A 12,587-nucleotide genomic window follows, 5' to 3' on the forward strand; every position below is an offset into this window, starting at 1 on the left:
ATTGGCCTTCTTCACCAAAACAACATTGGCAAGCCAATCAGGATATTGGACTTCCCGAATGAATTGAGCACTGACGAGTTTGCTAATTTCTTCACGAATGACCTCTCGACGTTCTGGGGCAAACTGTCTTTTCCTCTGCTTTACTGGTTTGGCCCCTGGGCTAATGTTAAGCCTGTGGACTGCAATTTTGGGGTCTATCCCCGGCATATCCTCAACCTTCCAGGCAAAAAGGTCAATGTTGCGAGATAAGCAACCAATAAGTTCTGTTTTTAGGGTGGCGTCAAGATCCCGACCAATCGTCACCTTCTTATCATGCTCGAGCTCGATTTCCATCAATTCTTCGACAGGAGCAAGTCCGACGTGTTGCCCGGCATCAGGCTCCGTCCTCGAGATTTGCATGACGTCGTTATTTATTTCCCAAACGCTGGCAACATAGCATTGTCTGGTAGCTTTTTGGTCTCCACGCACGACCCCAACGCCATTACTTGTTGGAAACTTCATGGCTAGGTGGAAGATAGACACAATGGCTTTGATTTTGTTAAGGAATGGTCTTCCCAAAATAGCGTTATAGGCCATTGAGACACGTACCACTTGAAAGGTTGTCATCTCTGTAACCTGTTTCTGGCCAGAACCCAAAGTTAGAGGAAGTTTGGGTATGTTGCCCCTACATTCTTCAAACCGAAAGGCATGACCTTATAACAGTATATGATGGAATCGGCCATGAATGACGTCTTTTCTTGATCTTCCTTGGCCATGAGGATTTGATGATAACCAGAAAATGCGTCCAAGAAGCTGTATAGCTTATGTCCAGATGTGCTATCCACCAAGTTGTCAATCCGCGGTAGGGGATAACTATCCTTTGGACATGCTTTGTTAAGATCTATGAAGTCAATGCAGACCCTCCACTTACCATTGGCCTTCTTCACTAAAACAACATTGACAAGCCAATCAGGATATTGGACCTCCCGAATGAATTGAGCACTGACGAGTTTGCTAATTTCTTCACGAATGACCTCCCGACGTTCTGGGGCAAACTGTCTTTTCCTCTGCTTTACTGGTTTGGCCCCTAGGCTAATGTTAAGCCTGTGGACTGCAATTTTGGGGTCTATCCCCGGCATATTCTCAACCTTCCAGGCAAAAAGGTCAATGTTGCGAGATAAGCAACCAATAAGTTCTGTTTTTAGGGTGGCGTCAAGATCCCGACCAATCGTCACCTTCTTATCATGCTCGAGCTTGATTTCCATCAATTCTTCAACAGGAGCAAGTCTGACTTGTTGCCCGGCCTCGGGCTCCGTCCTCGAGATTTGCATGACGTCGTTACTTATTTCCCGAACGCTGCAACATAGCATTGTCTGGCAGTTGTTTGGTCTCCACGTACGACCCTAACGCCATTACTTGTTGGAAACTTCAAGGCTAGGTGGAAGGTAGACACAATGGCTTTGATCTTGTTAAGGAGTGGTCTTCCCAGAATAGCGTTATAGGCCATTGAGACACGTACCACTTGAAAGGTTGTCATCTCCATAACCTGTTTCTAGCCAGAACCCAAAGTTAGAGGAAGCTCGATGACACCCTCTGGAGTGATGACTCCTCCCCCAAACCCCTGGAGAGGAGTTTTAACCGCTTTGAGATGCTGAGATGAGATTCCTATTTTGGTAAAAGCCTCTTGTGAAATTATATTGGCCGTACTCCTGTTGTCAACCAAGATTCTCTTTACTTCAAAATTGGCGACAATCGCTGAGATGACCAAGGCGTCATCATGTGGAAGTGATACACCTTCCAAGTCCCTGGTTCCAACAGTAATATCCTCCAGCTTTCCATGAGGCATCCTAAAGGCCAAGGCATATTGTCGGGCATATTGTTTTCTTCCACTGTTCGAGTCTCCTCCCGAGGCAATACCCCCAATGATGATATTGATGGTTCCAGCAGTGGGTTGACCATCCCTTTTTGCTTCAGGGCTCTTTCCCTATCACGGTCGTTCCTCGAGCGTTTGTCGTTACCGATATAGGAACTCAAAAGTCCTTTTTTAATAAGAGCTTCAATCTCTCGTTGCAGGGCCTTACAATTTTTCGTGGTATGCCCATGATCCCGATGGAACTCACAGTACGTGTTCATGTCCCTGGATTCGGGTGGTGACCTCATTCTGACAGGCCATTTGAGTTCCTTCATATCATTGATCTCCATCAATATATTTGTTTTTGACGTATTTAAACGCGTGAATGACGTCGGCGGAACCTCGTGTCTCTGTTTTCTCCGAGGTGGTTCTTGACGGGGGTTCGAGTTGTGCTGTCGTTTATACTCGACCCTATCATTGGATGGTCCAACTTTTCTCGAGTTCAGTGTTTCCTCCATATTTATGTATTTCTCGGCTCGGGTAAGAAGCTCGGTCACTGTCTTTGACGGAGTTTTGTAAAGACATCTTGAAAGCCTCACACTTTGTGGCATATGTGAGGGCAGAAACTGCTGCAGTTATATGTAGGTCGGGAATCTGAAGTCTTTCCTTGTTGAACTTGGTCATGAAGTCACGTAGGGTCTCATTTTGCCCTTGTCTAAGTTGCATAAGGGAAACCGCTATCTTCCTGATGCGTTTGCTGCTTACAAAGAAAGTAGAGAACTTGTCCGCCAAATTCGAGAATGAGGCTATGGAGTTGGGCTCTAAGGTTGAGAACCAGTCCCTAGCAGCATTTGTCAAAATTTGCTGGAAGGCCTTGCACATCACCTGATCCGGTGCGACCTTTAGATTCATGACGTCCGTGTATATGTTAAGATGATTGATTGGATCAGTGGTCCCATCATATTCTTTGATCCTAGGATACTTAAATCTGTCTGGCAAGGGGAATGTCAATATCTCGGGAGTAAAGGGAGTGTTGGGACTGAATCTTGCTGACCGTGAAGTAGGCCCGTCGTAATTCTTTCTTGAATAATCCTAGTGAGGATGGCCACTGATCTCGAGGCCGAGGTCACATGTGGTATGCCCGAGGCCCCTGCTCCGCCATTGTCAGGGACATGTCTCTGAGCTCGAGCTCGAGCATCAGCCATAAAACCCTCCGGGGTGTCGGTGTGGGTGACGGATGCGAATTTCTTTGACTTAGTAGCTGAGTTAGTGTGGCGACCTGTTGTCTAAGCTCTTCAAAGGCTCCGATAGTGACGACTGCCGACTGGGGCTCTGGCACTTCTGATGATTCCTCTTGAGGAACAGGGATATCCTCGGGAGGAGGTTGGTTTGGAACGGATGAGCTTGTTGGTGGGAGACTTGAACGTGTGTTTACCATGGCTTTTGGTAGCGTTTCCCACAGACGGCGCCAATAATGCTACCAAAAATCGTACCTGCAGATTTTTCGAGTTTGATGACTGATGACGAGCACGAACGTGATCTTCCGGTACCTGAAACAAAGGCAACGAGGTGTGTTCTCGTCGCCCCTCCGATACTTAAGTCAGAAAGGGAATTATATGCGTGAGGCTATATGCTGGAGAATAATGAAAAACGTACCTGAATAATGGCTCAAGGTTCTGTATTTATAGTAGCAAGCGACATTCTCCTAGTGGGACCCAACTCACTGGATGTCCTTATCTGTTGGAGTCCTGAATAGTTAAGGAGTTGGTCAAATTCCATAATTATATGTGGGATAGAATCCTTGTGGGAGTCAAGAGTTCTAATTGCGTAGGAATTCTAAAGGGTTAACTATCATAGGCTGGAGGGGAGCATATGCCCGAGGACTGCTGATGCTCGAGGACAACTATTGCAATATGCGAAGCAGCCAAGCGGGATGTGGCCGGGCATAAGGTCTCGAGGACGGCACATGCTCGAGGACACCATAGTTGGAGTTACAAGTTCATCAAAAAATCGTCGTCGGGATAATTTTATTGATCGGGATGCTGGAAATGTCACTATCAATACCTATCATATTGTTGCCTGTTTAGAAGAGGAAACTATGTGACATATACTTCACTCGTTTGATTTCATATACCTTCTTCTGACTCACAAGTACAGCACTATAGGTTTGAGAGCTGATTTTTATTTTATTTTTTTTATTCATTCCTTCTTTATAATATTGTTGCCTGTTTAGAAGAGGAAACTCTGTGACATATATTTCAGTCTTTTGATTTCATATATACCTTCTTCTGACTCACAAGGACAGCACTATAGGTTTGAGAGCTGATTGAGCTAGCCACGAGTTGATTGAAGTCTTCTTCTTTTTTGTAATTTGTTTTTTTTTGTTTTTTTGTTTTTTTTAATGAAAGAGCAACTGGGTATTGCTTGACTTCAATTTCAACTCCATATTCATCTTGACGTTAAATAATGGTAGTTATTTCTATTAGAAATGAACACCAATTCATCTGGCCGGAATGAATGATAAAATTAATTTAAACAGTGGTCTATATACTTACAATTACATTGCTTAATTACGAAACCTTATTAGTTTATGACATATGGCGACAGCTTTATATGTTACAGTGTTAATGTGTACTAATGACAATGGTTCATTTTTAAAACCAATGTGGTACACTATCAAAGTGGCTGAAATGTGTAAAATCGTTGTCTATGCTATTAAGGACAACTATTAAGTTACGTAACCATCGTGAATGAGTGTTTCGACAACGATATTCGAGTTTACAACAATTGTTGTCATTAAGGATATAAGACAACATTCATCTAGACAACGGATTTTTACTCTCATTTAATAACCGGTAAAACCCATCGTCTTCGCACAGTTTTTGGTAGTGTACTTTATTGATATTATAATTTGGTAAAGACAACAGTTATTATCTAGTCGAGCGTTGTGTCATAGAGGATATCAATGAAAATAGGCTTCATTAAAATGCAATTTTGGGGGAATATATTTTAGAATAGTAATTTTTGGAGATCATGTGTTTAAAAAATAAGAAAATATTTTAAGTTTACGTATAAACGTGAATTTTGAAAAAAAAAAATCATTTTTGAAAAAATTAAGCCCGGGATTAAATAACTTCTTGCTATAAGAGAAGATAACCCTACAATTTTTAAATGCAATAATAATTAAAGATGATACTAGACTAGAATTATAAGAGGAAAAAGAAGCAGCAATAATAGATCTTTATTTCATTTTTTTTTTTAATTTATGGAACGGGTAGGATTGCATCTTCTTACAAGAAATGTTTTATATGAATTATTTTATAATCTAATCTAAATAAATAAAATATCCTATCTATTGTAGCAAAGAAAGACAAGACAACCCACGTTGGTTTCCTCAAGTATTGTCAAAATTGAATTTCTTACTAACCCGTTTGATTTGAAAAATTTGCTCCTGTACCAAGAATCAATCCAATTATACTTTAAAAACTAGGACTATGCTGGTTGTACAGGCCACACACATGTACAAGCCCCGTGCCACAGCATTTTCCTAAAAACTATAAGATGAAACTCGGTTTATTGGCTGGATCCATTAGGAACGAATTGAGCTACCCACGAGTTGATTAGATTCATTATTTATTTATTTATTTTATTTTATTTTATGAAAGAGCAACTGGGTATTGCTTGACTTCAATTTCAACTCTGTATTCATCTTTTAACCTTAAATAATGTTAGTTATTTCTATTAGAAATGAACACCAATTCATCTGGCCGGAATGAATGATAAAATTAATTTAAACAGTGGTCTATATACTTACAATTACATTGCTTAATTACGAAACCTTATTAGTTTATGACATATGGCGACAGCTTTATATGTTACAGTGTTAATGTGTACTAATGACAATGGTTCATTTTTAAAACCAATGTGGTACACTATCAAAGTGGCTGAAATGTGTAAAATCGTTGTCTATGCTATTAAGGACAACTATTAAGTTACGTAACCATCGTGAATGAGTGTTTCGACAACGATATTCGAGTTTACAACAATTGTTGTCATTAAGGATATAAGACAACATTCATCTAGACAACGGATTTTTACTCTCATTTAATAACCGGTAAAACCCGTTGTCTTTGTAGAGTTTTTTGGTAGTGTACTTTATTGATATTATAATTTGGTAGAGACAACGGTTAGTGTCTAGTCAGGCGTTGTGTCATAGAGGATATAAGACAACGGTTTAATGTCGCTTCACATGTTGATCATCTCCAACGTAAATAAATAATGATGTGTACGCACATACAGTTCTCTAACAATCATGGGCTCACAATTATTTTAATTGTGGTCTGTATCTCTAGTATGTGAGCAGACTGTCAATCATAATGTCAAAATGACTGTAATTACTACTTATAGCATTGCTCAATATTTTTACTCTTCGACTCATTCCGTTCCCTGAATTTAAGACTTTGAAAGGACGACTGAGTTGCAAATTGTCAACAAACCTATCAACACGTGAAGTATGGGTCAGCCAAAAGATGTAAAATAAAGCAATTGAAAGGGTCAAACATTCAAATTCTCACGCCGACATTCATTGTTGGAGGTTGACTAAGTGAGATGTAATTATTTCATAAACAAAGAAATGCATTAGTCATTAATGTCACAACTTTCACCCACTAACACTCTTATTAATATCGCACTACTTGTCTTTCACAAAGATAATAGGAATATAATTTAGGGGAGAGAGAAATATAGAGAGAAGGGGTGGGAGTTCATCTAATACGTTTGAGTTCAAATTTGATGTCCCAACTTGATTATTGTACCATTTGATTTTGACATCGCAATCTAATTTCGAGGTGTCAAATATTAGTAAATAATTAAGTCGGGAGAGCAGATTTGGACTTGTGTCATTATGTAAAAGAACAGAACTGTCGTATTTCATTAAATGATTAAACTTCACGGCAATTTTAAGTAGTCAAAATTTTAGATATGAGAAGTCGAGCCGAGACAACAAATATGAGCATCAAAGTTTCAAGTTATTTGTAACTTATTTTTATGTTTGATTAATACCTATAATATTGTTGCCTGTTTAGAAGAGGAAACTATGTGACATATATTTCACTCTTTTGATTTCATATATACCTTCTTCTGACTCACAAGGACAGCACTATAGGTTTGAGAGTTGATTGAGCTGGCCACGAGTTGATTGAATTCTTCTTCATTTTTTTTTATTTTTTATTTTTAATGAAAGAGCAACTGGGTATTGCTTGACTTCAATTTCAACTCCATATTCATCTTTTGACCTTAAATAATGGTAGTTATTTCTATTAGAAATGAACACCAATTCATCTGGCCGGAATGAATGATAAAATTAATTTAAACAGTGGTCTATATACTTACAATTACATTGCTTAATTACGAAACCTTATTAGTTTATGACATATGGCGACAGCTTTATATGTTACAGTGTTAATGTGTACTAATGACAATGGTTCATTTTTAAAACCAATGTGGTACACTATCAAAGTGGCTGAAATGTGTAAAATCGTTGTCTATGCTATTAAGGACAACTATTAAGTTACGTAACCATCGTGAATGAGTGTTTCGACAACGATATTCGAGTTTACAACAACTGTTGTCATTAAGGATATAAGACAACATTCATCTAGACAACGAATTTTTACTCTCATTTAATAACTGGTAGAACCCATCGTCTTGGCACAGTTTTTTGATAGTGTACTTTATTGATATTATAATTTGGTAAAGACAACGGTTATTGTCTAGTCGAGCGTTGTGTCATAGAGGATATCAATGAAAATAGGCTTCATTAAAATGCAATTTTGGGGAATCTATTTTAGAATAGTAATTTTTGGAGATCGTGTGGTTAAAAAATTAGAAAATATTTTAAGTTACGTATAAACATGAATTTTGGGGGAAAAAAATCATTTCTTAAAAAATTAAGCCCGGGACTAAATAACTTCTTGTTATAAGATAAGATAACCCCACAATTTTTAAATGCAATAATAATTAAAGATGATACTAGACTAGAATTATAAGAGGAAAAATAGGCAGCAATAATAGATCTTTTACTTCATATTCTTTTAATTTATTGAACGCGTAGGATTGCATCTTCTTACAAAAAATGTTTTATATGTATTATTTTATAATGTAATCTAAATAAATAAAATATCCTATCTATTGTAGCAAAGAAAGACAAGGCAACCCACGTTGGTTTCCTCAAGTACTGTCAAAATTGAATTTCTCACTTCCCCGTTTGATTTGAAAATTTTGCCCCTATTCCAAGAATCAATCCAATTATACTTTAAAAACTATAAGATGAAACTCGATTTATTGGCTGGATCCATTAGGAACCGATTGAGCTAGCCACGAGTTGATTAGTTCCATTATTTATTTATTTTTATTTTTATTATGAAAGAGCAACAGGGTATTGCTTGACTTCAATTTCAACTCTATATTCATATTTTAACCTTAAATAATGGTAGTTATTTCTAGGGAAAATTGCAACAGTGGTTCCTAATCTTTTCATTTTTTGCAGATTTTACTCTGACCTTCATTTTGTATCAGCAAAAATCCCTAACCTTACATAAATATGCACCTGAGGTCCATCTAAATGGAAACCATCCAAAATACTATCAGTTGATTGAGAAAATTCCTTGAACTATTTGTTATGATGGGTCCATGTATAGAAAGTTGAACCAGCTCAACTATCTTTCCTTGATTGGACACAATCCATCAAATCATTAGCACAACTTTGAAGGTGCGCTTCAATTTCAAAATTCAAAGTATTGGCGCTTCATAACACCAGCCTCAACATTAAAATTTCAAAATTCTCAAATAAATACACTTTAGAATTTCATTACTTCAGCAAAATTTCAACAAATTTAACAAAGCTATGCTCCTCAGAGCGTCGACTTTCAAATGATAATTAGCAATTTCCAAAATAAGAGCTTTATCACAATGAAGCTTCGGTTGTCGACAAATCCTTACATGAGGATTAGGTTGAAATTAATCTAAATTCCAACTACGATATAAATATCTATACTTGGACTATGGGGATTGTTGACCTCCAAAAATGGCTCCAACAGGTTCCCTAGCCTCGTTCCCTCTAAATCTACGCATGTAGCACCCCGTCAAGAGGCAAAGGCGGTCGGACGAGAAAAAGGTCGGGCGACCGTTTGCACTCCGACGGTTAAGTCAACGGCCGAACGGAGATAAATATATAGAGTGCAATAATATGGAAATGAGGGTTTGGCTAGAGAGTGTAGAACATACCTTGATTGTGTGAGTTGAATCAATATATATAGAGAAATGGATGTGAAATGGGCCAAGCGGGTTAACGGGCCTAAGTCCGAGCCCAATATGAGGTGAGCAAAGTAATAGGCACTTTGGCAGGTGCTTCGGCTGGACTTTTTATGGCCTCTGTGGCGCCTCGGCTAGACTTCTTAGAGCCTCAACTTTGGGGCCCAATTCTGATGGGCCTCGTCCGAGTCCAATAAGATGGCCCAAGATGGAGTGATAATTCATAGGCGTAACAGTAGGCCCCCAAGTCCGAGTCGTATTATTCATATGCGGGTCGGACTTAAAATGTAAGCTCCTGTGATAAAGTTGATGTAAAGACGATGCTTTGAATGTAAGTAGCATAGGCAACAGGGACGATGCTTTGGATGTAGAGGCAATGCTCCGATTGTAGTAATAGAGGTGATGCTCTGGATATAGTAGCAGAGGCGATGCTCTGGACTGAATATAAGTAGCTGTACTGATACTGAAGCATGATGATGTATATCAGCCGTTGACTTTTTAAGATCAGCTGAGTGTATGGATGCTGCTGCGGTTGTAGGTTCAACTGTCTCTACCGAAGCGTTGACTCATAGGACGACGCAAGGGAGATGTTGAAACTTGTGAAGCTGAAGGTCGGAACACACCTTCAATTGAGGCGCTGAAGCTTCAATGCTACTTGAGGAAGGAGCTCTTCTGCCACCGGTTCGCTGACCCACAAGGGACGACGCGTTGGGAGACGGCTAAAGCTTTGTAAAGCTTATGAGGGAACGCAGCCACCGAGGCGATGACCCACGGGGGACTCCACGTCAGGTGTGTCTAAGCTTTGTAAAGCTGAGTGAGGAGCTCATCTGCCACCAATGCGATGATCCACAGGGGACGACGCGTTAGGAGATGACTAAAGCTTTGTAAAGCTCGGGGGGAACACAGCGACCGAGGCGATGACCCACAGGGGACTTCACCTCAGGTGTGTCTAAGCTTTGTAAAACTGAATGGGGAGCTCATCTGCGATCGATGCGGGAGATCCCTGAAAGTCGGTAAAGCTTTTGCGACGCTGCAATCGAGGCGATGACCCGCAGAGGACTCCGCTCGGGAGGGTTGAAGCTTTGTCAAGCTGTGGACAACATCTAGTGAGGCGGGGGATAGATGTCCCGCGAATAATACTTGAACTATGGGAGCCTTAGTGATTTACATCGGAATGACGAGGACTTAGAGTCAGGCTCGACGATAGTGAGAAGTGAGGAAGACATCTTGCAGAGCGTTGAATAAACATTTAACGAACTGTCGAATTGTCGGAGTCTTATAAGCCGGCCTCAGATAGACGATGACATAGAGCTAAGCTCAACGATAGTGAGGCGAGGGATACTCATCTTGTGGAGCCACAAATAAACCTCTGATGAACTGTCAAACTATTGGAGTCTTATAAGCTGGCCTCGGGTAGACGAGGACTTAGAGCTAAACTGGACGATGGTGATGCGAGAAAAAGACATCTCGCGAAGCCGGGGAACATATGATTGGTGAAGAGTCGAACTATCGTAGTCTTACAAGCTGGCATCGGATAGACGAAGGCTTAAAGCTAAGCTCGACGATAGTGAGGCGCGACGAAAAGGCATCTCGCGAAGCCAGGGATAAACATCTGGAGAAATGTCGAACTCTCGGAGACTTATAAGCTGGCCTCAGATAAACGAGGACTTAGAGCTAGGCTCAACGATAATGAGGCGGGGAATATGCATCCCGCGATGTCAGGGATAAACACCTGGCGAAGTGTCGAACGATCGGAGTCTTATAAGCTGGCCTTGGATAAACGAGGACTTAGAGCATCCCGCGAAGCCAGGAATAAACACCTGGTGAAGTGTCGAACGATCGGAGTCTTATAAGCTGGCCTCGGATAAACGAGAACTTGGAGCTAAGCTCGACGAAATGAGGCGGGGAATAAGCATCCCGCGAAGCCAGGGATAAACACCTGGTGATTTGCCTCTTCCTTTTTTCAAGGAACGAGGACTCCAAGATATATCACCTATTCCTTTATTCAAGGAGTGAGGTACTCTAAGATATGTCACCTTTGATAATAAGATATTCACGAGCTAAGGCTCGTCTTAAATAAATAAGAAAACCACAAGCTCGGCTTGTCTCGTCTCCAATGATAAGGAATTCATGAGCTAGGGCTCGTCTTGAGTGATTGCGATGATGAATTAAACCTTCAAAGATGAGAGGTCTTAAAACTTGCCTCGAATAATAGAGATGATAGTCAAATGTGCCTTTGAATGAGAGAGATCAAGACAACAAATTTTTGCTAAATATGTGGTGTGTGCCTGCCAACGGCCATTTCTTAGATATGTTGGGGCAAAGATTACTCATTTCCAGCAATCAAGTTAAGCTCCATTATCGTCCCGTTGAAATTCTCGGAAGAAGAATTATTTGACAACATTGAGAATTGCTTGAACATCCAAAGAAACCAATTGGCAAAGTTGCTAGATCATTAACAGGCAAAAAAAATAATTTTGCAGTCTCAAACTCATCAGATGGGAATAAAAATGTGCAAAATGTGGGTGTTCACATAGAGAGCACCTATAGATATTTTCACTAAATGTCGAGCCATCTTTGCAAGTGAATGAGAATAAAAAATGCCAGCAGACTCCGATGACCATTTTAATTGGTTTCATCTACTATTAAATTTAGAACAATTTCCCAGGTGAGTTAACTTTGGAGACCGAAGAGAGAAAATATATAATGATCCCTTTTCCAAAAGTAATGTGGGCTGGCCTGGTCCCTCTTCCACTTGAATCGTAGCATTATAAATAAGCCCACTTTCAAACAAAATCTATGACGCCAAAGTATCTTATTGCAAGGGCCGAAGGAAAAGATGGCTTTAGAAATTGGAAGTATAATATGGGCTCAAATGTATTGGATGAAATTGGGATCCCAAGTAGCCAAGCCCAATCATAAGCTACTAAATGTAAGCCCAAAACAAACCTTAGAAGAGGCCTATATGTCAATGGGCCGACCCGCTCCAGTAGGTAGACGACAAACAATCCATGAAGTAGGGAAAATTGAGTTTTCTAAAAAGTCAACACAATTCTGCAAAAGTATATTAGAGTAGCAATATTCTATTATTTATGCTAGCAAATCACTCAGCAAAAATTAATGGAACCTGGAAACAGAGAAACACGCAACCTGCTTTGTTCCCAACAAAATTTAATGCTTTGTACAACCGACAGAAGCTAGAACCGTAGAATAAAGTTCATTGTGATACCGTCATTACCTCTTCGATGGTCATCGGAGTTTTTCATTGATGCAGCGACTACTTCTTCATCGGTTGCGTTTTTCTGATTGTAGTTTTGGCATTGAAATTAGTGGTTTGGACCGTTGTAGCAATTGCTGTGGCTTCAATTTTGCTTTGGGAAATCCATAATTCCAACCCATTGCTTCTCCTGTAGCTGGGTTTTCTTTCATTTGGTGTTGGTTTCTT

The 12,587-nt window shown here is 39.9% G+C and overlaps 1 protein-coding gene across 1 annotated transcript; it reads right to left on the bottom strand.

Moving 5' to 3' along the window:
* Positions 1-1,531: 1,531 nt before the first annotated feature.
* Positions 1,532-2,181, bottom strand: LOC111372103. The gene is made up of 2 exons (XM_022994277.1): positions 1,998-2,181; positions 1,532-1,881 (listed from the first exon to the last, which is right to left on the bottom strand). Exons 1-2 carry the CDS (start codon positions 2,179-2,181, stop codon positions 1,532-1,534), a joined length of 534 nt encoding a protein of 177 aa, XP_022850045.1.
* Between the last annotated feature and the right edge of the window lie 10,406 nt (positions 2,182-12,587).

Source organism: Olea europaea, chromosome 2, assembly GCF_002742605.1.
Source record: "Olea europaea var. sylvestris chromosome 2, O_europaea_v1, whole genome shotgun sequence".
Lineage (NCBI taxonomy): Eukaryota > Viridiplantae > Streptophyta > Magnoliopsida > Lamiales > Oleaceae > Olea > Olea europaea.

Bases quoted from the DNA above. Each gene is read 5' to 3' on its own strand.
- LOC111372103 (XM_022994277.1), bottom strand. From the start codon at position 2,181: ATGGAGATCAATGATATGAAGGAACTCAAATGGCCTGTCAGAATGAGG. The intron at 1,882-1,997 runs GTAACGACAAAC...TTGCCTCGGGAG, and splicing joins ACTTTTGAGTTCCTATATCG to GAGACTCGAACAGTGGAAGA.